The sequence below is a fragment of the Myotis daubentonii genome, chromosome 1 (genome assembly GCF_963259705.1).
Source record: "Myotis daubentonii chromosome 1, mMyoDau2.1, whole genome shotgun sequence".
Classification (NCBI taxonomy): domain Eukaryota; kingdom Metazoa; phylum Chordata; class Mammalia; order Chiroptera; family Vespertilionidae; genus Myotis; species Myotis daubentonii.
The window spans coordinates 168,515,356-168,540,090 of NC_081840.1; the positions used below are offsets into that span (position 1 = coordinate 168,515,356).

At 40.3% G+C, this 24,735-nt stretch overlaps 1 protein-coding gene across 2 annotated transcripts in view; it reads left to right on the forward strand.

Annotated features, from left to right (window-relative positions):
- The window catches only part of UNC5C (unc-5 netrin receptor C), a 369,634-nt gene that overhangs the window by 266,923 nt on the left and 77,976 nt on the right, over positions 1-24,735 (forward strand). For both annotated transcript variants that reach the window (XM_059665102.1, XM_059665093.1), the window contains exon 4: positions 367-470. In XM_059665102.1, coding sequence (XP_059521085.1) covers positions 367-470 — 104 coding nt within the window. The remainder of the gene's footprint in view (positions 1-366; positions 471-24,735) is intronic.

Sequence of the window (24,735 nt, forward strand, 5' to 3'; positions counted from 1 at the left end):
AAGAGAGAGGAAAATATTTATGTACATAAGGACTCTGTATGTATAAAAATCATGACAATGGGGTTCTTTTGATTAAAAATGTGAACATCATCATCATAAGGAAATGCAAGGAAAGAATTTCACTAATTGCTAATGTGACCTTCAAAGCATTCCAGTGAAGATTAAAGTTGGAACAGTGAATAACCTCTGAATTTCATAATTTCCACCACACAGAATATAATCACCCAGGTGGCAGTACAGTATTAACAACATGTGGTTTAAAAAGAGACACATGAAATAATAAACTGGAAGAAGTTTATTGCACTTTCTATAGGTGAATAATTGTAGATCAGTTTTGTCATGTATTTCATTACCTCCGCTTTCCAGATCTACGCAAGACATTTGAGCAGGAACCCCTGGGGAAGGAAGTATCCTTGGAACAGGAAGTTTTGCTCCAGTGTCGACCGCCTGAAGGGATCCCAGTGGCAGAGGTGAGTAACAAAAATTCTTTGCATTTAGCAACTGGCACTTAGTTATTCTAACAGAGGCCTAATCCGTGGCTAATGGCGCAGTGAATTAGGGTATGGAATGATGAATGGCTGGTAATGGAGTCCTAACTGCCTGCTGCTGGCAAAATAGATTGATTGGGAACTGATTAATGACTTGGGAGTCAATTAGAATGCCCCACTGGACAAAGCCAGTCAGTGTGGTTTGATTTTTGTCATTCTCTTTCAAGAACTCAGAAATCCTGCTTTATTTTATCTGGAGCTTATCATAGAGAGAAATGGTATGTCTTAAAAATGTACCATCAATTGTATTACTATTCTTGATGAATATGCAAAAAGTATGTGTGTATGCATGCGTGTGTGTGTGTGTGTGTGTGTGTGTGTGTGTGTGTGTGTCAGTGAGCCTGTGCACTCCACATATGTGTTTCCTATTCCATGATCTAATCGTGGACACATACCTAAGAGCCATATTCATACACCAGGAATAAAAACATGCTTGAAGAATGACACGTGTCAATTAATTTCAACCTATAGGCTTTCCATCAAACTCTTCATTTTCATTTTCTGTTTTTGCTAAAACAAAGCCTATCAATTGCTGATGAGTATTATGAATCAGACTCATATCCTGCCTTTTCATTAGCACCATACAATGCAGTGTTCTTTCAAATGCCTGTCTGTGGGGGACAGGCATGCCAGAGAGTACCATGCTCTTGAGATACTCGAGCACACTACTGAGGAAAATCATCTAACACCGTGTCCTTTGTTTGTTAACAAATAATTTCAGACTCCGAACAATATCACCCTTTTATGACAAGGGGGAAACATCCTAAGATGCATGAAGACACTGTTACCCTTGCTGATCCAGTACCCTAGGAGCCCAGAAAAACTTTAATTTAACAAATGACATAGTTGTCGATTGGTTGGTGGATCTTGTTAACCTCCAAACTACATTGAGTCCTTTGGAATTCTTACTCGTTATTGCATATACGGAAAGAGGTATTTTTGAAACTGTTGCAATTTGGGCCTAACTATGGGTCAGCTGATAGTTTGTAAAAATAAGCCCTGAATTACCCCTACCTAAGAAATTGCAAAATACTATTACTTTGACTTACAACTTGTCCAAAAAACTGCTTAATAGCTAACAGTGTACTTACTATTAGGTTTCTGTTTAATTTTTTGAAGGTTCAAGCAAAGGTGGGAGTCAGCTCAGTTAACTGGTCCCATGGGCAACAAAATTAAACATCAGATTGCTCTTCACTATTTAATAATAATGAATTAGTTAGAAATTGAGGCAGAGCCTTTACAAAAAGACTCCATTTTTCTGTCGCGGCCATTCTTATCTTCATGTGTCAGTGAAAAGACACAAAGTGACACTCTTAATAAAGTTTATTTTTTTACTTTGAAATAAGAGAGCTATTTTTGCCTTGTAACTGGCATTCCATGGCATTTTCTAGCATCTTATCAGAGATTGTGGCATAGTTATAGCTGCTTTTCCCAACCATACCAAGTGATCTTCCAACACTGACATGCAGAATGACTTGCTGTGATTAGAAAGGAGGCAACTCTATTCACTATGTCATTTCACATATTGCAATAGTGCATCTGCCTCCTAATTGCATTTCCAAAATTCTGATGCAAACTCATCCACTAACCCAGCGGTTCTCAACCTGTGGGTCGCCACCCCTTTGGCAGTCGAACGACCCTTTCACAGGGGTCGCCTAAGACCGTCCTGCATATCAGATATTTACATGACGATACATAACAGTAACAACATTACAGTTATGAAGTAGCAATGAAAATAATTTTATGGTTGGGCCACAACATGAGGAACTGTATTTAAAGGGCCAGAAGGTTGAGAACCACTGCTAACCTACCTTAAAGACCAAAACACATCCTGGGGAACATGGGTATCCCCAGCCTCATTTTGACCTGATATTTCTTAAAGATAGCCGATCACTGCAAAGGCTTTCAGTGAAAGAGACTGGTAACTTCACTTTGTAGTGGTTCACTTTGTCAAGGAGTAAAAGATTCATGACTGCAAAGAAATGGCTATAAATTTTATTTGTGTCACCACTGGGGAAGAGACCAATTAACAGTTGGCAAGCTCAAAACTCATGTACCCATTGGCATTAAAAGAACTCTATTTCATGCGTTTTCCTTTTTTTTTTTTTAAGTCAGAGGAGCGATCAAACACACATCCTGGAGAGCAGGCTAATAAACTCCTATGTAGATTCTTCTCAAACCCTTAGAATCACCAACATCTGAAAGCTAATGAGTATCTTAACGTGACACATTACAACGAAGATTTACTCAAGAGTGGCAGATAAATTTTTTTAAAAAAGGGATGAAATGTAACTTTGTGAGTTTAAGAATCATGAGATTATTTTAACTTAATGATAAATGCACTTATTATTTAATATTCTATTTATTTTTTGAGGAATCTAAATGCATAAAAGTAGCATAGAGTGAAATATTAATCTTAAAGAAAAACCAGCAGGTAAAACTCTTATGTTTTACCATGAATAAAATCTGTCTTTCAGCTATCAGGTCACAGGGGCAAGAATTTTTGCTCCTTTTGTGCCAAAGGCAAATGATTCTGTAGAATTGGAATAGTAAATGCTCAATGAACACATGGAGTCAACTGATCTTTGGTTTATATGTTTCACTCCATTAGAAAAGTAGTCAGGTGCATTCTTTGCAGAATATCAGAAAACAATGATTTTCTTTCTTCCCTGCAAGTTGGTAAGTTTCTAAAGAACTCTACTAATCTTAAGTTAAATGGCACCTGTTCGGTGCAAATAATGTCATAGGCATTTCTTGAGGTAATAACATTTCATTTTCTCCCCTCTTTCGGCTTTAGTCTTACAAAACTCTAGGTTAAGCCCAAGCATCACCATTTCAAACTCTGACTTTGAGCAAAGTATTTCAATTCTCCTTCCTAAGTTGTCTTAGTTACAAAATGGAGATCATGATAGTATCTATCTAGATCTAGAACATACTAGTAGTTGTGAGGTTCAGGGAGATAATATATGCAAACATGTAGAAAGCACTCAAGAAATATCAGCCATGATTAGTGCTAGTATTCTGTTATCACCTATTGATTCACAGAACACCAAATTCAACCTCTAGAATTCAAAACAGTCACTGAGCACATTGTACCTCTGCTGGGAATTGTGGGTGTGAGGGGCAAAGCCTCTGTCCTAGGAAGAGTCACCAACATGCCCTCCTGTGCTCTCCAGCCAGCTGCTCTGGTTAGAATCCATAAAGGCTACAAATGAAGGTCTTGTGAGCTGGAAAACAAGGAAACGCCCTTATCTGTGTAAATGTCTATCAATGACAAATACCTACAACAGGTCACGATGTACTGCTGTCCTTACGCTGATTTTTAAAGTTACTGTTCTCCACGTAGTCATCATGATCCCAAGACACCGGCCCAGCCCTCTTATTTCCTGAATATGAGGAAATTGGGGCTGGGGGACTGCCGGTAGTTCTGCTTTCCAGAGAGAGGGAAGGAAGGAGGCCCCACCAGGTTCCTTATACTCTGTGTCTCCAGGTGGTGACAGTTTTGACCAAGACTAGCCTCAATAATCATTGGTGAAGGAAACCGATGCAGTGGGCACCTTGAGATGAGGCACCGAGGTTCAGAGCTCTAGGCCTGGTCGTGTCCTCCTCTGGTCTCCTCACTAAGCCCTATCTTTAGATCTATCTTATTTATTCAAAATACTTAACAGCCCAGCCAGTGTGGCTCAGTGGTTGAGCATTGACCCATGAACCAGGAGGTCACCAGTTCAATTCCTGGTCAGGGCACATGCCCAGGTTATAGGCTCAATCACTAGTAGGGGCCATGCAGGAGGCAGCCCGTGGATGTCTCTCTCTCATCCATGTCACTATCTCTCTATCCCTCTCCCTTCCTCTCTCTAAAATACATAAAAAACATATTTAAATTAAATAAAATATTTAACAAGCACACTGCTTCCTTAACACAGGACAGGGTCTGAGGGCCTTGTGCTATAACAGCTATAAACACTTCAGCAGCTCGTTCCCAGGGAGTGAACTGGCACACGGGGCGGGGTAGGGGTGGGGGGGGAGGGTGGCGCTCCGTTATTTAGCAGCAGATACAGAACAATGGCACCGACACTTGGTGTGGACCAACCAGTGTGACCGGCTGAATGTCAGCCCCTCTGTACAATGACTTTAAATAGCTCTGGCTGCGACTTGCGTTCAAAAGTGTCTGTTTACTCCTTGGCTGCCTAATTAGATGGCAATAAAATCGGAGCAAAAGGGGTTTTTATGTTTATCTCCAATGCCAGCTGACTGTAGGTTCCTTAGTAGATTCTCTTAAGTCTATTTAACTAAATGAAATAAAGAGTCCCTGATGGATGTGGCACACAGGCTACAACTCGGGAAATGGAACATTCCAGAAAAAGGGTATTTGTCACCTCTGACAATGCAACCTACAGAGAGAACGCAGTGCGCAACTAAGGTCCTAACCCACCAGGACCGGAACTAAAAGGCCACTGAGAGTTACTTTCATTCGAGGACTATAGGGCAGATTAATAACAATCATATTACAATTTAAAGTCTAGACTGAGTGAAAGAAAGAAATACTCTGGAGTGGTATTGCTTAGTATTTTTAATCACTCTTTTGCTAGGATCTCTGCAAAAATATTCTGGGGAGGCATTTACCCCGCTTCCAACAGAAACCTCCCCATCTCCCTGAGGAAGCCCCGGAATGAATGCGCCCATGCGCGGGCGCGGGGCTGCTCCCGCAGAACGGCAGCACTCTGGGACATGAATCCCTCTCTGCTCGTTGTGGTTTATGCCTAGAAAATGTTGCTGTCACATGGTGAGCCAGAAATACGCCCAGAGATGCTTTATGTCCTCGGCTCGCCTCTTTTGGAGAGTACCGGGATCGGAACCGCAATGGCTACAAGGTTTGCTGGCATGGCAGAAGGAACGACACTGAATGTTGCACTAAAACCCTCCATTTGTTTCACCTTTAACAAGGGGATAATTGCTCCTCTAATTATCATGGAGCTATTTCTCACAGGAGTTTAATTGGAGGAACATGGCACAGTGTTCAACTTATTGACCCAGTTGTGCTCCAAAAACGGCATCTTATTTATCAACATTTGCATCTTTAATTAGCAAGTGGGGAAACATGGGGTGACAGGCAAAGGAATAGATTATTTCGCCGGGTTTAGTCCTGATAAACAGGGAACAGATTTTTTCAAAGCCGACACTGCCAGAGCCAAAAGCTGCTGGCCGCGGGAGGCTCAGCCAGATGAGCAGCATCAGGTGGCTCTCAGGCTAATTGATCATTAATGTGGCCCCTGAACACGTTCCATGAGAGGCGTGCACGCTCCGCTGCCGTTCCTCAGAACTGGAGCTTCGTGTTGCCGCATTTCCATGCAGGGGCATTGTCTCCGGAGCCGTGCTTCATATTCTTTGCAAGCAAAAGAGATTTAGAGATAAGAGCGTTTGAATACTAATTTGGAAAGAGACATTGCTGTCCGTGCCCACGAACACCTGTTGGAATTTTCTCCTGGCATGCAGATACCAACAAGAAGGGGTTTGGTTTTGAGATGGTGATCAACCTTGCAAACAGGTTTGCACAAGTATTAGGTTCGCCGCTCGTAGTCAGCTGGCAAGCTTTGCGTTGGTCCAATCAATGGTTGCCATTGTCACTTCTTTTTTTTAAAAAAAAATAGTTTTTATTGATTTTTAGAGAGAAAGGAAGGGAGAGGGAGAGAGAGAAACATAGATGTGAGAATGCAACATAGTTTGCACTCTCCTACTTGTCCCCCTCTGAGGATCGAGCCAAGAATCTGGGCATGTGGCTTGACCGGGAACCCAACCAACAACCCTTCAGGGGCTCGGAACTGCCCAACTAACTAAGCCACACTGGCCAGGGCAGCCATTGTCACCTCTTTATTATAGCAACCCCATGTGCTTTTCTGTCATTATCTATCCTTTATATATAATATACACAAAGATTACTGCAAACCCAGATAACCAAGTAAACCAAATTTAAAATAATAATAAAATTAAATAATATCAGCATCAGTTTTTAAAAAACAATAAGAAATAATAAACCTTCTCTGACTTATAATAGACTAGGGGCCCAGTGCCAAATTTGTGCACCTTGAAGGGAACTGTGGGCCATGAGGCTGCACTGGGTACAGGGGCAGGTCTCGGCCCATCCTCTGTGTGCCCGCCTGCGGCCCCTCCAACTGTGGCCCCTGGTCCCTGTCTGCCGGTAACCCTGATCCCACCACCACCACTCCCACGGGCTCATGGCGCTGGCCCCTTTTCACACCTGCTGAAGGTGCGGAGCAACTGGAGCCTGCACCAGCAGCAGGTGCAAGCAGGGCCAGCGCTGTCAGTGGGTGCAAACAACAGCTGCTGCCCTGATCGCCCCTCAGGAGCAGGGGGAGGTGGAGAAGCCCTCAGGGGTGATCAGAGCTGGCAGCTGCTGCTCACACCCACTGATGGCGCCAAGGGATCAGGACTGGCCCTGGGCATTGGCAGCAGGTGTGAGCTGGGCTGTCACCAGCAGTGGGTGCGAGCGGCGGCTGTCAGCCCCAATCTCCCCTCAGGAGCAGGGGGAGGTGAAGAAGCCTTGAGGGATGATTTGGGCTGGCAGCCACCACTTGCACCCGCTGATGACACCGAGTGATCAGGGCTGGTGCCAGGTGCCAGCAGTGGGTGCAAGCATCAGGCGAGACCAAGGCGTGCAGGAGCAAAGAATTTTCACTAAACACCAGAGGCTCGCCCTGATGGCAGCAACCAGTGCCCCGCCTTGGTCTGGCGCTCCCGCTCCATCCCACCACAGCCAATGCCCACCATGTTCCACGCATGCCCCCTGGTGGTCAGCGCATGTCACAGTGACTGGTTGTTCGGTTGTTCCACCATTTGGGCTACTTGCATATTAGCCTTTTATTATATAGGATTTGTGTCCTGTTTTCTGCACATATATAGTTTCTTTGGGCCTATAGTTTTTTTGTTTGTTTGTTTGTATTTGTTTTTAATATGTTTTTATTGATCTCAGAGAGGAAGGGAGTGGGAGATAGAAACATTAATGATGAGAGAGAATCATTGATCGGCTGCCTCCTGCATGCCCCATACTGGGGATCAAGCCCACACCCAGGCAGGTTCCCTTAACTAGAATTGAACCTGGGACCCATCAGTCCCCAGGCCAACGCTCTACCCACTGAACCAAACCAGCTAGGGCCAACACTCTTCTAGCTACAGGAGGTACAAGTCTAGTCAAAGTCCCTAAAGTGTAATAAAACAAAGTAAAGCACTAAATAAGAATAGAAATAAATGAGAAAGATATTGTCAGATCACTGCAAATTAGAGGAAATGGAACAAGATGATATCTGAGAGGCTGATGGTTGCTGGGGATTAGGAGTCACTTTGCCATCCAAGGAGAATCTATCTGAGGAGATAATGTCTGAGCCGAGATCTGAACTACAGGAAAGAGCCAGACTTGAAAAAGACCTGGGTCAGGAAGCTCCAGGTGAGGGACGCAGACTCGGAGGGAACTGACGTGGTTAGCGATGAAAAAGGAGGCTAGTCTCTGAGACACTGAGCTATGACAAGGGCAGGACACCTTCAGTTAGAGTGCGGAGGAGGAGCTTGGGGACTTACAGGCCTGGTGAGGGGTTTGGAGTTGTTGCTCAGTGCATGGAATTTCATTGGAGGTTTCAGTAAGGGATGATCATGTCCTGATGCGTGTCTTTGAAAGCTAATTTGTCCTGCTCTATGGAAAACAGCTTTGGAAGTGTAAGACTGGAAGCAGGGACACCATTTAGGAGATCTTGCCTTAACCCAAGCAAGGGAAGACGGTTGCTGGTCACTGGGTGAGAGTAGACGAGATGAAAAAAATGTGGAGCTAATAAAGGGCTTATTTCCATTCCTGTGGAAGAAAAAACTCTGAGCATCGTTTTTAAATTTGACTTTATTAAATAAGCAAAATCTAGAAACTATTTGGCCTTTCAGAAGAGAGTGACATCTCCCATGTTAGAGCTCAGTAGCCCCGCCAGAGTGAGCTTTTCTTCGATGACCTCAAATCCGTGGTCAGTAGATCTCTCCACAGCAGGCAATGACCTGGCCTGTGTCTGTCATCACAGGGCAGGAAGGCCTTTTATTTCCACAGCCTTTATTTCTTGAAAAAATTCATGTTACTTCCATAAATTGTCTTGCTTTGGAACTTCTTTCAATGATTCTCCATGTGCCTCTAGTCAATATGTACTACAAAGTCATTGTGGAGGGAAGATGGCAGGCACAGGGAGCAAAGAGCCAGTATTTTCTAAAGGTGGTCAGACTTAGCCAGGGTCCCAAACACTCTGTGTGTGTGTGTATTCACCAAAGTCAAGCCTCCTTCCATCACCATTTACCCCCTTCTACCCTCTTCTACCTCCCACCACCACCCCCTGCTCCATTCCCTCTAGCAATCACCCTACTTTTTGTCTGTGCCTATGAGGTTTTGTGTGGGATTTTTTGCTTAGTCACTTCACTGTTTTCACCCAGCCCTCCAACGCCCCTCCCCTCTGACAGCTGAAGTCTGTTCTCTGTATCGGTGAGCCTGTTTCTGTTCTGTTTTATGCTTATTTTGTTCATTAGATTCCACATATAAGTGAAATCACATGGTATTTGTCTTTCTCTGTTTGGCTTATTTCATTTAGCATAATAATCTCCAGGTCCCTCCATGCTGTTTTAAAAGGTAAGATTTCCTTCTTTTTTACAGCCAGGCAGCACCACAGCTTTTATATCCACTCATCTACTGATGAACATTCTTAATCTATAATAAAAGCATAATATGCTAATTAGACGAGACATCCTTCTGGACGACCTTCCGGACAAAGCCAGGAATGTGAGGGAAGCCCGGGTCCTGGGTGCCAGAGGGAAGCTGGGGGAAGGAGGCCTACTCTTGCACGAATTTCATGCATCAGGCCTCTGGTCGGTAAATAAGAAGAAATGCTGAGAGTTACTTATCTTGAAAGGGAAGTTGATAACAAAGACTGGTTAGGAACTTTCCGTGGACTAGTCAATTTATAGTCCTTTTACCCTGGAAAATTTAGCATGTTGAGGACTTTGCAGTGCCATTTTGTTCCCTTGGAAGATATTAGGTATGGTCATTCTACTTTTGGGTTCTTTGGTAGTTTCCACTATTCATGTATCAACACACTTTCACATCCTCATAGTTAAACTCAGGCTTTAGAAATGGACAGGCTTTAAGACAAGTTTGCCTCTCCAGTATGATCTGTGAACATTTAGCTCTCAAAGGCAATGAGCCAGGCATATGTGCAATTAAGGGAGTGTGTCCCCAGCAGGAAAACAAATTCCTTTTCTTAGCAAATTCCTTCCCTTTGCAGAAGTTACAACAACTGAGCAAAATGTCACTACAATTTCCACTTGCTTGTTTTTTATCCTTTGGCTATTTTTTTCCAATTATCTGAAGATATGACTTTAACTGTTTTTAAAGACCAACCATTTTCAAGCGTAAAAATGCACATACTTTTACAAACCTACTGAAAGGGGGCAAAGTATATTGGACAGTGGACAGCACAAGTAAATGAGCACCTTATGTTATTGCCAATCTGAGAAGGAAATAGCTGCATAAACAAAGAAGCCTTGGATTCTTGACAAGAGAGAACATCTAGAACAGTCTCCATGGTAGCATGGGAGTGGGGGTTCTTTGCACACTTTTTAAAATGGCCTTTTGCTTCTAATATTTTAAGACTCCTCATTTTACATGATAATACCCTTTATTTCTTGAGTTGGATATAGACATTAATCACTTGGCTGCATGTTTTTCACTTTCTTTTTTTTTTAATTACAATTTACATTCAGTATCATTTTATATTAGTTTCAGGTGTACATCTTAGTGGTTAAGACAATCATACATTTTACAAAGTGTCCCCCCTCCCGATATTGCACACGTACCCACCTGGCACCACACATAGTTATTAAAATATAATTGGCTATATTCCCTATGCTGTACTGTGCATACCCGTGATGTAACTATTTTGTAACTACCAATTTGTACTTCTTAATTCCTTCACCTTTTTCATCCAGCCCCCAAGTCTCCTCTCCTCTGAAAACCATCAGTCTGTTCTCTGTATCTATGAGTCTGTTTCTATTTTGCTTGTTTGTTTATATCGTTCTTTAGATTCCACATATAAGTGCGATCATATGGTATCTGTCTTTCCCATTCTGACTTATTTCACTTAGCATAATAGCCTCTAGGCCCACCCATGCTGTCGTAAATGGTAAGACTTCATCATTTCTTACGGCTGAGTAATATTTCATTGTATATATGAACTGCAGCTTTTCATCCATTCTCTAGGACATTTTTTATCCACAACTTTTATGGGTAAAATTCATTTGCGCCCTATAATGAAGACTTTCTTGGTCATATGAAGGTACCTACAAGGGTGGTAAGAAACCTCTTTCCAGCCCTAACCGGTTTGGCTCAGTGGATAGAGTGTTGGCCTGCAGACTGAAAGGTCCCAGGTTCGATTCCGGCCAAGGGCATGTACCTTGGTTGCGGGCACATCCCCAGTGGGAGGTGTGCAGGAGGCAGCTGATCAATGTTTCTCTCTCATCGATATTTCTAACTCTCTATCCCTCTCCCTTCCTCTCTGTAAAAAATCAATAATATATATATATAAAAGAAACGTCTTTCCAGTGTGAGAAACCAGAAGAAAATAATTCTGGGATTTCAAGCTCTAGAACAGTTGGAGCTAAACATTATCTGGTGAAAGTCTACAGAGGTTTATTAGCTATAGTTATCTTTTAGAATTGTCAAGGCCTTTCTATTCAAAGTGTGATGCATAGATTATCTATATTAACATGACCTGGGGGCTTCTTAGAAAGACAGAATCTCAAACCCCCCACCCAGGCCAGTTGATCAGAATCTGCATTTTAGCAAGATCATCAGAACCAGCCTGCAGTACCCGTTCTTGAACTCGGATCCACATTGGGATCACCTAGGAATCATTAGAAAATACTCATGCCTATATCCCACCCAAAAATGCTGATTTATTAGGTATGATGAGCAGCCTGGCCATCAAGAGTTTTAATCGCTTCCCAGGTGATTCTAAAATGCCACAATATTTGAGAATCTGTGGCCTAAAGGACAAGGTAAAAACAAACAAATACAGGAAAAGCTTCAAACTTGTCCCTTTCTAAACCAGTCAGTAAAACTTGGCAGACTCCCAACTTCTAAGGAATTCTTCTAGAAGCTTGGCTTGGCTGCGTGTGCATTTGATAATTGCCACATAATTGCTTTTCCCATTTGTTTGATTAATGTAGCTGCACACAATGACTCTAGGCCCAGTCTCCATTCTCTTAGGTGTGCACTCTTCTCAGCTCTGCCATGTCCTTTGTAACCCCAGTGTTCTGACTTTAGGGCCAGTTTGGGTTCAATAGTAACCTTTCTGATAGATGTGGATTTTTCCAGCTAATGGTTGCTGGGCTCACTTTTCATATTGGGTGGCATGTGGCAGTTTCCCTCCGTTAATTAGAACAAATGTGCCAATTATGTTAATGTTTCTCCCGATACCAATCAGAGAATAATTAGACACAACACATCTGTCTTTCACAGGGAAGTGGAATAGGAAGGAAAACTGCAAGGTGCTTTACTCTTTATTATTGACATATATGATTAGCCGATTCCTTAACCAATCACACAGTTAAAAAGTTCATACATCATAAGGACAAAGGTTGCCAATAGCTACTTGGCTGGGGCCGAACATCTCTTATTGTTTGTAATTTCCTAACCAACGTCCAACTACCTCCAAAGAACTTCTGCAAAGAATTTAAGTGGTCCTCCCTTCCATTAAAGAAAATAAATTACACTTCCCTATCAGTAAAATGCAGGCAATGTTATTTTCCCTGGACTAGGAAAGAAACAAGTTCTGAAGTAGAATTATTTAAAACTCTCCAAAAGTATTCAGCTTTCTTGATACAAGAGATCACACTGAAAGAAATCAGAAAATTCAGCCTTTAGGATTGTATTGCAGGTGTGGGAAACATGTCTGTCACCACTGGGTTTATAGTTTGTGACAATTTCTGCTTATATGTTTCTTGTGTTTTAACTTTGGAGCTTTTTGATTAAAAGAAAATTGATATTGTTCCGTGTGTTTTATTGGCACTAGTGGTCCAACTTGGCAAGGTTTTAGAAGATGGAGATGCAGCCAAATTATTTCATAATATGATGATGCCTTTACGCTTGTGTTGATTCTGACGGTATGGAAAAGAGTTGTGAAATCATCACATTAGTCTTCTTGAAAACAATCAAGGCAAATCTTAAGCACTTTTTAGGTAAAGCTTTTTAATTTAGAATTTAAAGTATACACACTGTAGCAAATATGGCTCATGTAAAAATAAAGCACCATCATTGTGGTTATAATGTCTATATTATTGTGGCTTCAAATATATGTTCACTACAACTCTTTAAGAAACAGTTGGTCAGAAAATAAGACCGGAATTTCAGATTACATATTTTTTCTCTTACTGTGACATTGATTTGCTAAAAAAAAAACCAAAGGAACAACTCAAAGCAGACGTTTAACATATCTGCATTTGATATAGTGTCAGGCATTCCTAGAAAGCCTTAATATGAACCATTCTGCAATACGTTCCTTTTGCCCAGGGGTTGGAAGGATGAGGCAACAAGAAAGAGGAGATGATTGTGATTTATTGTTATTGCATCATTCTACCCAAAATATTTGTATTTTATTTTTTATGATAAAACATGAACATATTTCTGTTCTAAACAATTTTAGTAGTAAAATATAAAAAAATTACTGGAGATAAACAATGTTTGGAAAATTATGGTCTTGTGTAAATAGGTCTCCCCCTTCATAGACACAACATTGGAACTGTTGGAATCTGTCTTAGTGGTCTAGCTTTTATGCTGTTAAATTAGAAAGAGGAGAGGAGAGGGAATAAAGGTGAGAAAATGAGTATGGGAATTCAAGATTACATTGAGGGTTATAATTTATCACATACTTATTATGAGCAATAAATGGATAATTTATTGGGAATGTTAATCTACTTTTCTCTGTCTTGGCTGATGATAAATAAATAAAATATTAAATTTAAACTGAAGAATTACATTTTTAGGGAAGATATAATACAGAAGTTTTGAAACATGGGGGTTGTTGAATGCTGGAGAAGCCTCTCAAATTAAGTTATGGAAGCCTGAGCCATTGAAAAGTAATTTCCATGTTTTGCTGCCAAAACTTCTCTTTCCCGGGCAGTACTTATATAGTCAATAGTTCTGGGTATTATAAAATATCAGTAAGCAGTAAAACTATAAAAACATGCATCTAGGAGCCATAAAAGAGTTGATCCTTAAATCACACAACACAGAGGAAGGCGTGGCAGTTTTATATACCTTTCCTATGCACACACAGTATGGGGCCAATAGGCTCCAGTCCTAAAACAAAATCAAATTGGGAACCACTGGTCTTCATTAATAAAACCATGCTGGTGTTTTGAGACCTCTGTGCCAGACTGAAGGTGCCAATAGAACTGAAAGACTTAACTGCTGGAGGGACTTCTAAACATTTTATCTCCCTACTATGAGAGCTGGGAACCACTCCTCATGAAGGAAGCCTAGAAATATGACAGCGCTTCTGGTACCTGCACTGAAAGGAAATGAGGCTGTAAATAAGGGAACTTTCCTCGCCAGGAGAGTTTTATGAATGGAGACTCATAAGCCAGTACAGATAGCCCCGTGCAGCGGTGAAATGAAAGTTAGATTTCTCCCAGGTTTGTTTTTCCTGGTTGGTATTATGAATTTGAAGATACGTAATTCTTAATAGAGACACTAAGCAACACTGAATCATCAACGTTTAAAATACAGCGATACAGCCCAGCCTGTGTGGCTCAGTTGGTTGAGCATCATCCCATGCACCAAAAGGCCACCAGTTCAATTCCTGGTCGGGCTCAGTCCCTGGCTGGAGGCAGCCCATTGATGTTTCTCTCTCACATGGATGTGTTTTCTCTCTCTCTCCCTCTCCCTTCCTCTCACTCTAGAATCAATATAAACATATTTTTAAAAACTACATTGATGCCCTAGCCGGTTTGGCTCAGTGGATAGAGTGTCAGCCTGCAGACTGAAGGGTCCCAGGTTCAATTCCGGTCAAGGGCATATGCCTGGGTTGTGGGCTCAATCCCCAGTGTGGGGCATGTAGGAGGCAGTCAATCAAACATCAATCTCTTGAGAGATTGATGTTTCTATCTCTCTCCCTCTCCCTCTCTGAAATCAGTAAAAATATACGTAGATTGAAAAAATACATTGATGCAGATATACTAGTAGCTTTGTTTGGATCACCTTAGTCTTAGAGAAAAGGCAATTAAATTTAACGTATAGACTATTTCTTAAATCCAGGTACTTTTCTTTCCTTCCATATCTCATTAAGTCCTCCCCTAACCCCAGGAGGGAAGGCCCAGCCCTTTGGGCAGGTGAGGACTGTGATTTGGGGAGTTTACAGCCTACACAACGCTGCAAACTCTGCACGTGGGAGGGCTAGACACAGAGCCAAGTCTCGCCGAATCCAAAGCCCATGTTTTTTCCTCTAACCAAAAGAAGTGCCGTTGACTGTGTGGTTTTGAAATTTAGTTCATTACCATGATATGATATCTGATCAATTTTCATATCCTGACAAAGATACCTTTTGGGAATATTTATTTATTTAAGAAGTGTTACATCATCTCATCAGTTTTCTAAAAGGAAGCATGATAATTTTTTTTCATATTGCTATTGTCTACACTTCATGAAATATGAAAAATTTAGAATTTTAGAAAGCAAAAAAGAAATTAAACTCAATTACAGGTCCATTTTTTTAGAATATATCAAAACTTTTAAAAATATATATATTTTTATTGATTTCAGAGAGGCAGGGAAAGGGAGAGAGAGAGAGAAATAGCAATGATGAGAGCGTATCATTGGTTGGCTGCCTCCTGCACACCCCCTACTGGGGATCGAGCCTGCAAACTGGGCATGTGCCCTTGGCCAGAATCAAACTCAGGACCTTCAGTCCACAGGCCAACGCTCTATCCACTGAGCCAAATCAGTTAGGCAGAATATGTCAATAATTTTTAAACATTTCATTTTAGTGATTTCTAAGAATTTTTTCCAAATATTTTTCTAAAATAAAATTAATTGGTATGCTCTATATGTATCCAGATCACATATTTTTGGTTTGTCATAAACCTGCTCTTAGTTCTGTGATAACCAATACTTTCTTAGTACTTAGAAGTCGTTTTCAGCTTCTAGAAACCAACATATTGTTATTGAAATGTTACAAGTGGTAATTATTAAACATTTTGTCTAATTTCTAGCACCTGCAGTAGTCCTTGCTACATAGTAGCTGTTTAATAGATACTTAATTAGTGAGCTAATTTTGAGTAGATCCTACTGACTTTTACTTTCTTGTGCAATCATGTCTTTGCTTCTTCTCTTTGAATGTGGCTATATATCTCATTTTAGGAAATGCTTCAAATCTTGTTGCTTATGGTAGTTTTTATTTTCTGTGTAGGTAAACTTCATTCATTCATGCCTCTGTTCATACATTCATTCATTCTTTCTTTCACCACATGTCAATCACAAAGGCCTTATTTCTGCTTCTCAAATAACAATATGTGCAGTTACTTTTCCCTGTACCGGCAACACTCTGGCTCAGAATGATTAGCATTTTCTAGGTATTCATGTTTTATTGTCCTATTCATGTCCTAGAGGCCTTCCCTGTCATTCAAAACAAGAGTCAGCAAACAAACTGTAGCCTGCAGTCCAAATACAGCCCACCACCTAATTTTATAAATAAAGTTTTATTGAAACACAACAATGTTCATTTATTTACATATTATCTATGGCTGCTGTTTAGAGACCATATGGCCCACAGAGCCAAAATATTTACTATATGACCCTTTACAGAAAACGTTTTTTGACTCCTGAACTAAAGCATGGTATAGAGCTGATTTATTTTTTTTCCGAGTCCTTAGGACCACTGAAATTATCCAGTATGTTTACTTATTTACATATTATTCTTTCTCTTGAGGATTCATTGATTTATTGATGCATTCCAGGTACCAGGAGGAGTGAGGCCACATAGTAGATGCTCCACAAATATTCATTGGGTAAATAATCAAAGCATTTTGAACATTTCCATTGGGGTGCTGTGCTAGGTACCATGAACATACTATTAAATGAATATATACAAATTAATATATGTTCAAATGTATCACACTGAATATATTATATACATATGCATAATCATGTTCTCAAGAGTTCCCATGGAAGGAGTCCACAAATTTTACACAAATTATTACAGTACAATACAATAAATGGTTTGTAAAGAATGCTAGAGCTGCATATGAAGGAAAACACTGACCTTAATTAGCAGACACAAAAATGGGCTACAGAAAGGAAGGATCTCCTGAGGAGAATATTGAAGGATGAGTGAAATTATCTCAGCAAAAAAGGAAGAAAAAGGCATTCTGGGTAGAGTACACAAAAAATATAGAGGTCTGAGTGGCCATGTTAATGACAGTCACATGCTGAGGACAATTCAGGAAGTGGAATATGTCTAGACTCTAGAGCAGGGGTGGGCAAACTTTTTGACTCGAGGGCCACAATGGGTTCTTAAACTGGACCGGAGGGCCGGAACAAAAGCATGGATGGAGTGTTTGTGTGAACTAATATAAATTCAAAGTAAACATCATTACCTAAAAGGGTCCGGTCCTTTTTTTTTTTTTTTTTTTTTTTTTTTAGTTTTATTCATTTCAAACGGGCCGGATCCAGCCCGCGGGCTGTAGTTTGCCCACAGCTGCTCTAGAGAGTAGTTTTCAAGGTTACGCAATAATTGGGGATGGCTTAAAAAGGTTTTATACAGCATATTATGAAGTGGGATTTTAACCGAGAAACAATGACACAACGGAGAACTGTTTTGTTGAAGTTACTCTTTTTAAGATTTTGTAGTGAGAATTAAAATAGTGTCACAATAGCCAGAGCAGGGCTATTCCATTAAGTTATGAATGCTACCATTTTAGGTACAATTCATAACTTAATGGAATAGATTTGAAGAGAGGTGTGGGGGCTGCTGTAAGCTGTGAGTGTAAGAATGGGAGGAGGATCATAACTCCACCAATTAGGAAGAAGATCATAAGGACCAAGGTTATAGAGAAAGGACTGATGTGAAGAGATATTGACATCAACTAAGCACCTGCTATGTTTTTGGTATTTGTTGAGTATCCAGATGGAATTATCTAGGAAATAACGGGAAATATGAATGGAGCTTGCCAAAAGTTTTGACTGCTGTTAATGATGTTTGCGTTAGCCATGAGAGTAAGATCACCCAGCCAAATGTACGCCAGTTGTTCCAAAACCTGGCTGAACACTAGCATCTCCTGAGAAGATGCAGCAACACCAATGTCCAGGCCCTTCACCGGCCAGATTAAATCAGATCCTCTGCGGGTGGGACCTAAAGTATGGGAAGGTCTTAGAAGCTCCCCAGGTGGTCCCAATGCACAAAATGGAGATCCACTGCTATAACATTAAAAAGGGAGAAAATTAAGGAGGTTCCTGAAAAGAACTCTATGAAAATAATGGATGAAATAAAGGGACCAGTGAAAGAGGTTTTAGAAAGAACAGCTAACGAGGTGGCAACCAAACAGCAGAGGGAGAGAAAATGCCCATGCACTGGAGAGGGAGGACGGCCACTGGTCATCTCTGAAGGGGGAGTTTGAGTAGAGTGCTGAGTGTGAATCCGGACAGCAGCAAATTGAAGAGTGAATGGGTGGGTGAAGAGAGGAAGCCTCTGAATATTCTGCTCTTTCAAGCATTTTAGCCACTAAGGGAAAGAGAATGTGGAAGCACAGCTGAGAAGGGCAGGCATGTCAAGGGGTGATTTTATTGATGGTTTGTTTTTAGAATGGAGGAGACATATGCATGTCTGTGGGTGACCTGACACTCAGAAGAAAGAGCTTTGAGAGGAGTTTATATACCTTTTGGTTTCGGTGGTCTGCTAGAAAAACACACATGTGCTATAGCATCTAATCATATTAAGGGAGATCACAAAATATTGAGAAATGTGTGATGACCTAGAGTTTCAAAGAGCCTAGGCGGTAGAAGAAGTGACCAATGAGGGCAATTTCTACTTACAAGGTTCAGCAAGGCAGAGTGGGGAATAGTCTTGGCTGTGATGCCTACTCCCTCAAATTTGTGTCTTCTGGGTAAATTTTCTCTTTTTTTCTATTTGCTAACACTTTTCAGCTAGAATAGGATGACCTTATTTTTGTTTGTCTTTCCTTGATTGAGTGTGGAACCATATCTCACAACGTGAAGATAACCCTTTGCTATAACATGAGGCTCAGCGTCCTTACAAGGAAGCATGTTGCCTAAGAAAATAATAAACCGCACAGAGTGTTCCATTAGATTTAATGTGGGTCAATCACAGCGTCTAGATGTTCTCCAACGGAAGATGTCTTTGGGACAGAACTTAATGGAATGTGTTAGGTTAAAAAATGTGCCAGTAAAAGCATTTTAAAATATCATTCATTTTGCACTAGATATTATTCTTTCCTGTTTATTAAACTTAAATCTTAATTTATAAAAGTCATTTAAACTAGTAAAACATTTATGTCTTGAAATAAATTATTTACTCTGTTGAAAAATAATCATATAATACCAGCTTAAAGTTGTATAGCAGTCATAAAAATTCTTTTACATATTATGATTTTCACATCTCACAGGAAACTTATGAGGGAATTAGGATAGATTTAGTATTCTTATTCTAAAGTCAGAAAAATAAGGTTTAATGATGTTACATGGCTTGCTTAAAAGCATAGAACTGATGAATGGGAGAGCTAAGTCTTAACTCTACGCTTTTGTACTTAAGACTCAAGTGTCTTTTGTCAAGATTTCATTGGCCTTATGTAAAAGTGAAGCAATATACATAACTGCAGAAGCACCCAGGAGAAATACATGGAGGGTTCCATTCACTGGTCTCCAATTGCTACTCTTATTATCCTGTAATTTTGTCTTCTTATATCTCAGCCTCCTTCATTCTCCCCTGATCGAGTTCACTCTTGATGACAGAATAACCATGTTCCCATGCCTTAGTGCAGTGATTTTCAAATTTTTGCTAGCATATCCCTAAAAGACTTTATATATACATATATTTTATTATATATAATTTATAAAATATGTAAGATATTTTAAGTTGGTATCTAAAATTTTTATCATAAAGTTAAATAATGAGAAAAGATATTATGTCTGGTTTTACTATAAGTATTTAGTATCTTTTCAAACCTTCTAATGATTTATTACCCAACATCATCCATTGACAAAATATGAGAACAAATTCTTTTTTAGTAGTAGAATATTTATAGTGTGTGTCCCTCTTCTATTTTTCTTTATACTGCTACATTATTTCCTCTATAGATTTTTACCCTAATATATTTTGTGCATAAAATTTTTATTGATCATTTCATGTTTTTTGGGTAATAAAATATGCATGTAAATTTTATTAAGCATAGATATTGGTCTTAAATTTCTTTTGGATTAAGTTGTCAATATACTCATTATTAGTAGCATATGATTTGTCTAAACAACCAAAATACACTGCAAATTTCAAAAAATAATTATTTAGCATAAATACTGAATTTTTATTGGAAATAGATTTTTTATAGGTAAGTGAGGTTGTACTCTCCATAAGCTAGCTCATTTAGCATGTTTAAATGTTACTTACCACTGACTTGAGACAGAATAAAATACATTTTATTTCTATTGATTATCTATAATAGACACAAATACAGACGATATTCTTTTCATCCATAGGAATACAAGGAGTTACTTATTCTTTGCACATCTTCAGAATCACCTGCCAAAAATCACATAGTGTTCTATCATCAAAGTTTATGTTTAGTGACACATCAGCTGGCATCTTAGATCTTCCTTCAATTTTGATGAGAACAATGAATTGTAAACCACCTGATTTGCAAAAGGATTTGTTACCCTCTCATTACAGACCCTTACTCTGTCAACTATCACACTTATATCCCCAATTATTCACTTGTTTGGCACCCTGGAGGTTTTAAACCCTTATGCAATAATCCATGGTAAGATTGGGAGGAAAAAGAGATCCTTTGTTTTGAAAAGTAGGGGGAAAGTTATCAGGGGAAATTAATTTCAGGATGAAATACATATGGACGTTAAAGATATAAGTACTGATTTCCTTAAAAATATTTTTGCATGTGTACCACTTAGAAAATCTTGCAGACAGCTGGGTACTTGACTCCCAGTTTGAAATCCTCTGCCTTCAAACTCCTCTTTATATAAACTGGAAAGCATTCTCCCGTAGTCATTTATACTCTGAGTTTTATAATCCTTTATGTGGTTTCAGATGCGATTTCTTCAGGTAATATGCATGTGAAGAGAACCTTCTAATGGTAGAATTAAAAACTCCTCCTTCTTAAAGACATTTCAAGTCGCTGCCACCAATGTGGGAGTGATTTTGGAGTGCGAGGAGGCTTTTTGGATGCCTCTGAAAGCAAAGTGCACCCCGTTCTCTGGCCAGCTCTGAAAGTAAACCTGTGTCGGTTCCAAGAGTCAGCAGGGCAGTGGTGATAACAGAGGATGGGTCCCATGCCTCTTACCTATGGATGGCACCACTTTCCTGGGGAGCACTGGCCAGAGGCTAGCCCAAATCCATGTCTGGAGTGGCTAAGGTGGTTCCTCCCGCCACCATCACGTGACTCTGAGCCAACCCTGTCCAAGCTCAAACCTGCCCCACATAGGTGCCCTCTGGCAGCTCTTGGTCTGGTAGACAAGGAGGGCCCAGGGCTCAGCCAGTCCTGACCTGGCTCCCTCAGGCGCTGTGCAAGCCGTGCTAGCTTCTCTGTGAGCATCGTCCTTCTCATTTGAAAAGTTGGAATACAAATACCTTCTCAGCGCAGTTGTGGGGTACAGAGATCATAAATATAAAATACCTAGTGGGTACCTGGAATGCTTCTTCTTTTTTCACTCCTCACCAACACACCCCATCCCTCTCACCCCCGTGTCTGTCCCCCCAATTTCAGGACAGGGGAAACCTGCTTTGGGGCACTCTTCAGCCAGGCCAGGATGCATATTAAGGCCACAGGGTGCCCTCTTCCTCTCCATGTCACACCCCTACTTCTCCCCCACCAAAGGATGGTGATGATTCCAGACCCCAGGTGGGTCATAATTTCTCTCTTCTTTCCCATCACACAAGTCCCTCTGCCCCAGAATCCTTTCTGGTGGGGAGAAGGAGAAGCAGAGGAGAGCTCAGGACACTCGCTCCTGAACTGGCAGGCAAGGGGAAAAACTGAGGTGGCTGGGAGGAAATTCCATTTCTCAGGGATGTGGACAAAGGTGTTGAAACTGAGGTGTGTGACATTGTAAAAGGATGGGGTGGAGTAGAAACTTATGTCGTTAAGAGAACCAGTGATGAAGACGAACTTGATATAGCAGGAGAAAAAACGAGAACTCACAGAGATAAAATAAAAACTATAAAAATATGATGGCCTAGGTGTAGGTAAAAGTAATAGTAATATAGAAATTTCCCATCATTTATAACAAGTACAGTAATGAAAATTTCTCAAATTAATGTTATAAAAGTTCTTCTATTAAAAGTATATTCTACTTATACCTTTAAAAATTAATGTAGTGTCATGATTGGTCTATAACCCAAAAGAATTAGAAAATATTTATACAGACTGATTAAAATGTCATGTTCTAAAGCACATGCATGCTAATTACATCTCTGGAAACATGGATTCATAGAATTTAAGTGGAAATGAGTACTTAAGTTTAGCATACAAACTAGATTGGTCAGTTTTATACTTAATCATTTACATATTCCTTGTATAATCTTAAAAAGTTGTAATCTAATGGTGAGTTGACTTTGTCCCAATGGAAATGTCAGTGAAAGATAAAGCAATTCAGACATGAATATATTTTACTTTTTGTTTTTAGGTTAACACCATTTCCCCAGTATTTTTTAGAGTGGGTTGGGGTTCTTTCCTCTCTTCTTTAGTATACCCTCAATCATCTAATATTAATAACTAGAGGCCCGGTGCAAAAAATTCATGCATCCATAGGGTCCCTAGGCCTGGCTGGTGATCAGGGCTGATCAGGTTCCCCACCTCCCAGCCTCCCCGCCTCCTCCTTCTCCCACTCCCTCAGTGCCCCCCCCCCCACCACCACTGGTTGCCCACAATGTTCCGCGCTGCCCCCTGGTGACCAGCTCACATCATAGTGAGTGATCAAACTCCTGAACTCCCGTTCTCCCGGTCAAACTCCTGAGGGGACAATTTGCATATTAGCCTTTTCTTATTTGGGAGAATTGAAAAAATTTACTGTATGCCAGGTGTGTATTAACTCATTTGATTCTTTAAAATTATGAAATGGGTTTTGAGAATGATCCTTATTTATAAATGAGTACCCTGAGGCACAACTATAATAATAAAAGTGTAATATGCTAATTAGACTGGACAGCCTAATGACCTTCCGACGTCCTTCCAGACGTCCTTCCTGACGACCTTCCAGATGAAGCAGGGGCTGTGAGGGCCAAGACCCTTGCACGAATTTTGTGCATCGGGCCTCTAGTGGGAGATAAGAAGCTTGCCCAGGAGAGGAACAGAAATGGTGGAGGTCAGCATTGAACCCAGGCAGTCTGACTAGAGAGCAGCCCTATTAGTTGGTGCTGTAGGAACTGCTTCTTACAGTAAGATTCCCAATTGCATACAACGGGATTAATCAACAGAACATAACAACAGGATATGCAAATAGGACACCCTAAACTCTCCTTGTAACTATTGTATTACCTGTTAATAAAACCTCATGTCTTTATAAACACTTGAATCAACTACTTCAAATATGCCCCACATTATTGAAAAGACTGCAGTTACTGAGCCAGGACAGGAACAGCACTTTGCCTCATTGCAAACCTGGCAACGATTTATGGGCAAAGCCTTTTATTATCTTCTGAATGCCAACCTGTTTTTCTCTCTTCTTGAATGTTTTATGCAAAGCTAAAAATAACTCCTAACTCAGAAAGACTTCTCCCAAGAGGAAGTCAGATAGTTTGTGAAATGGGGAGGATGAGAGAAAGTCTTGGTGAAATCAAGGAGAAGCACTGAAATGACTGAAATATGAACAGAATTCAGAAGCGAGGCCAAAGTGCTGACCCCTGGTTAACTGAGATTAGTTTACAAATAAACAGCACTGCAACAATATAATTAATTACTATTCAATACAATAAAATTCTAGCATGATGAAAGATACTGTACTGTTTCTTGGGATTTTACTTAGAGTTTATGCAAGGAAACTTACTGTGACATTGCCTTCAAATGGAAGAGTGTCTGTCACTTTTTCTGGTGGTGTTGGGTTCTGGAGACACTGCATAAAAAGGATATACTTTTAAATGAAAGGATATATTTATAAAGCTCTTATATGGATTCCTTTTGCTGATTCAGACAATCCCTTACAGGATAAACAGAATTTTCCTCACACACTGTTTTCCCTTCCATACACTCTCCCTCAAATTTTCACTGAACACTTTTTCATTGTAGTCTAAGCCAAAATGGGAATAAATTATTTTTATCAATACCCACATTCAGTTATATCTTAGTGCTAAGATAGAGATGATCTAAGAGAAGCAGAAGTCTTCCAGGTTTTGTTGTTGTCATTGTTTTCATAGTTCATGAGAGAGAAAACAATCGCTCTGTTTATGGAAACAATGGGAATTTTGAGCAACTTAGCTGCTGTTGAAATCATGCTGAGCTGCCTGGATTTCTTGTACTTGTAGCCAAATCTGAACTCAGCATTATTCTTTCTGTCCTCAGATCTTTTTTGCTTCCTTTATCCCTGACCCACACATAAATGCCCAAACCAGAAACTGGAGATGGGTCCCTCTTGCCCTATCCCTTGTCCAATCAAATCACATCCTGAACTCGTTCTTCATCAGAGCCTTCTCACTACATCCTTAATTCTCTCTTCCTGGTCTCAGGACTATGATAAGAGTCTAGAACTGGTCTCCAGCTTTCCTTTCTACTCCACATTGCCCCCTAAACCAATACCTTTTAAGTCAGTGTCATTATGCTTCCTCACTTTAAAAGCTTTATTGGGTTGCAGCAACTATAGTTAAAGACCAGATATGTGAAGGGCATTGGAGCCCCTGGAATGATTTCCTGAAAGCAACTTCACCCT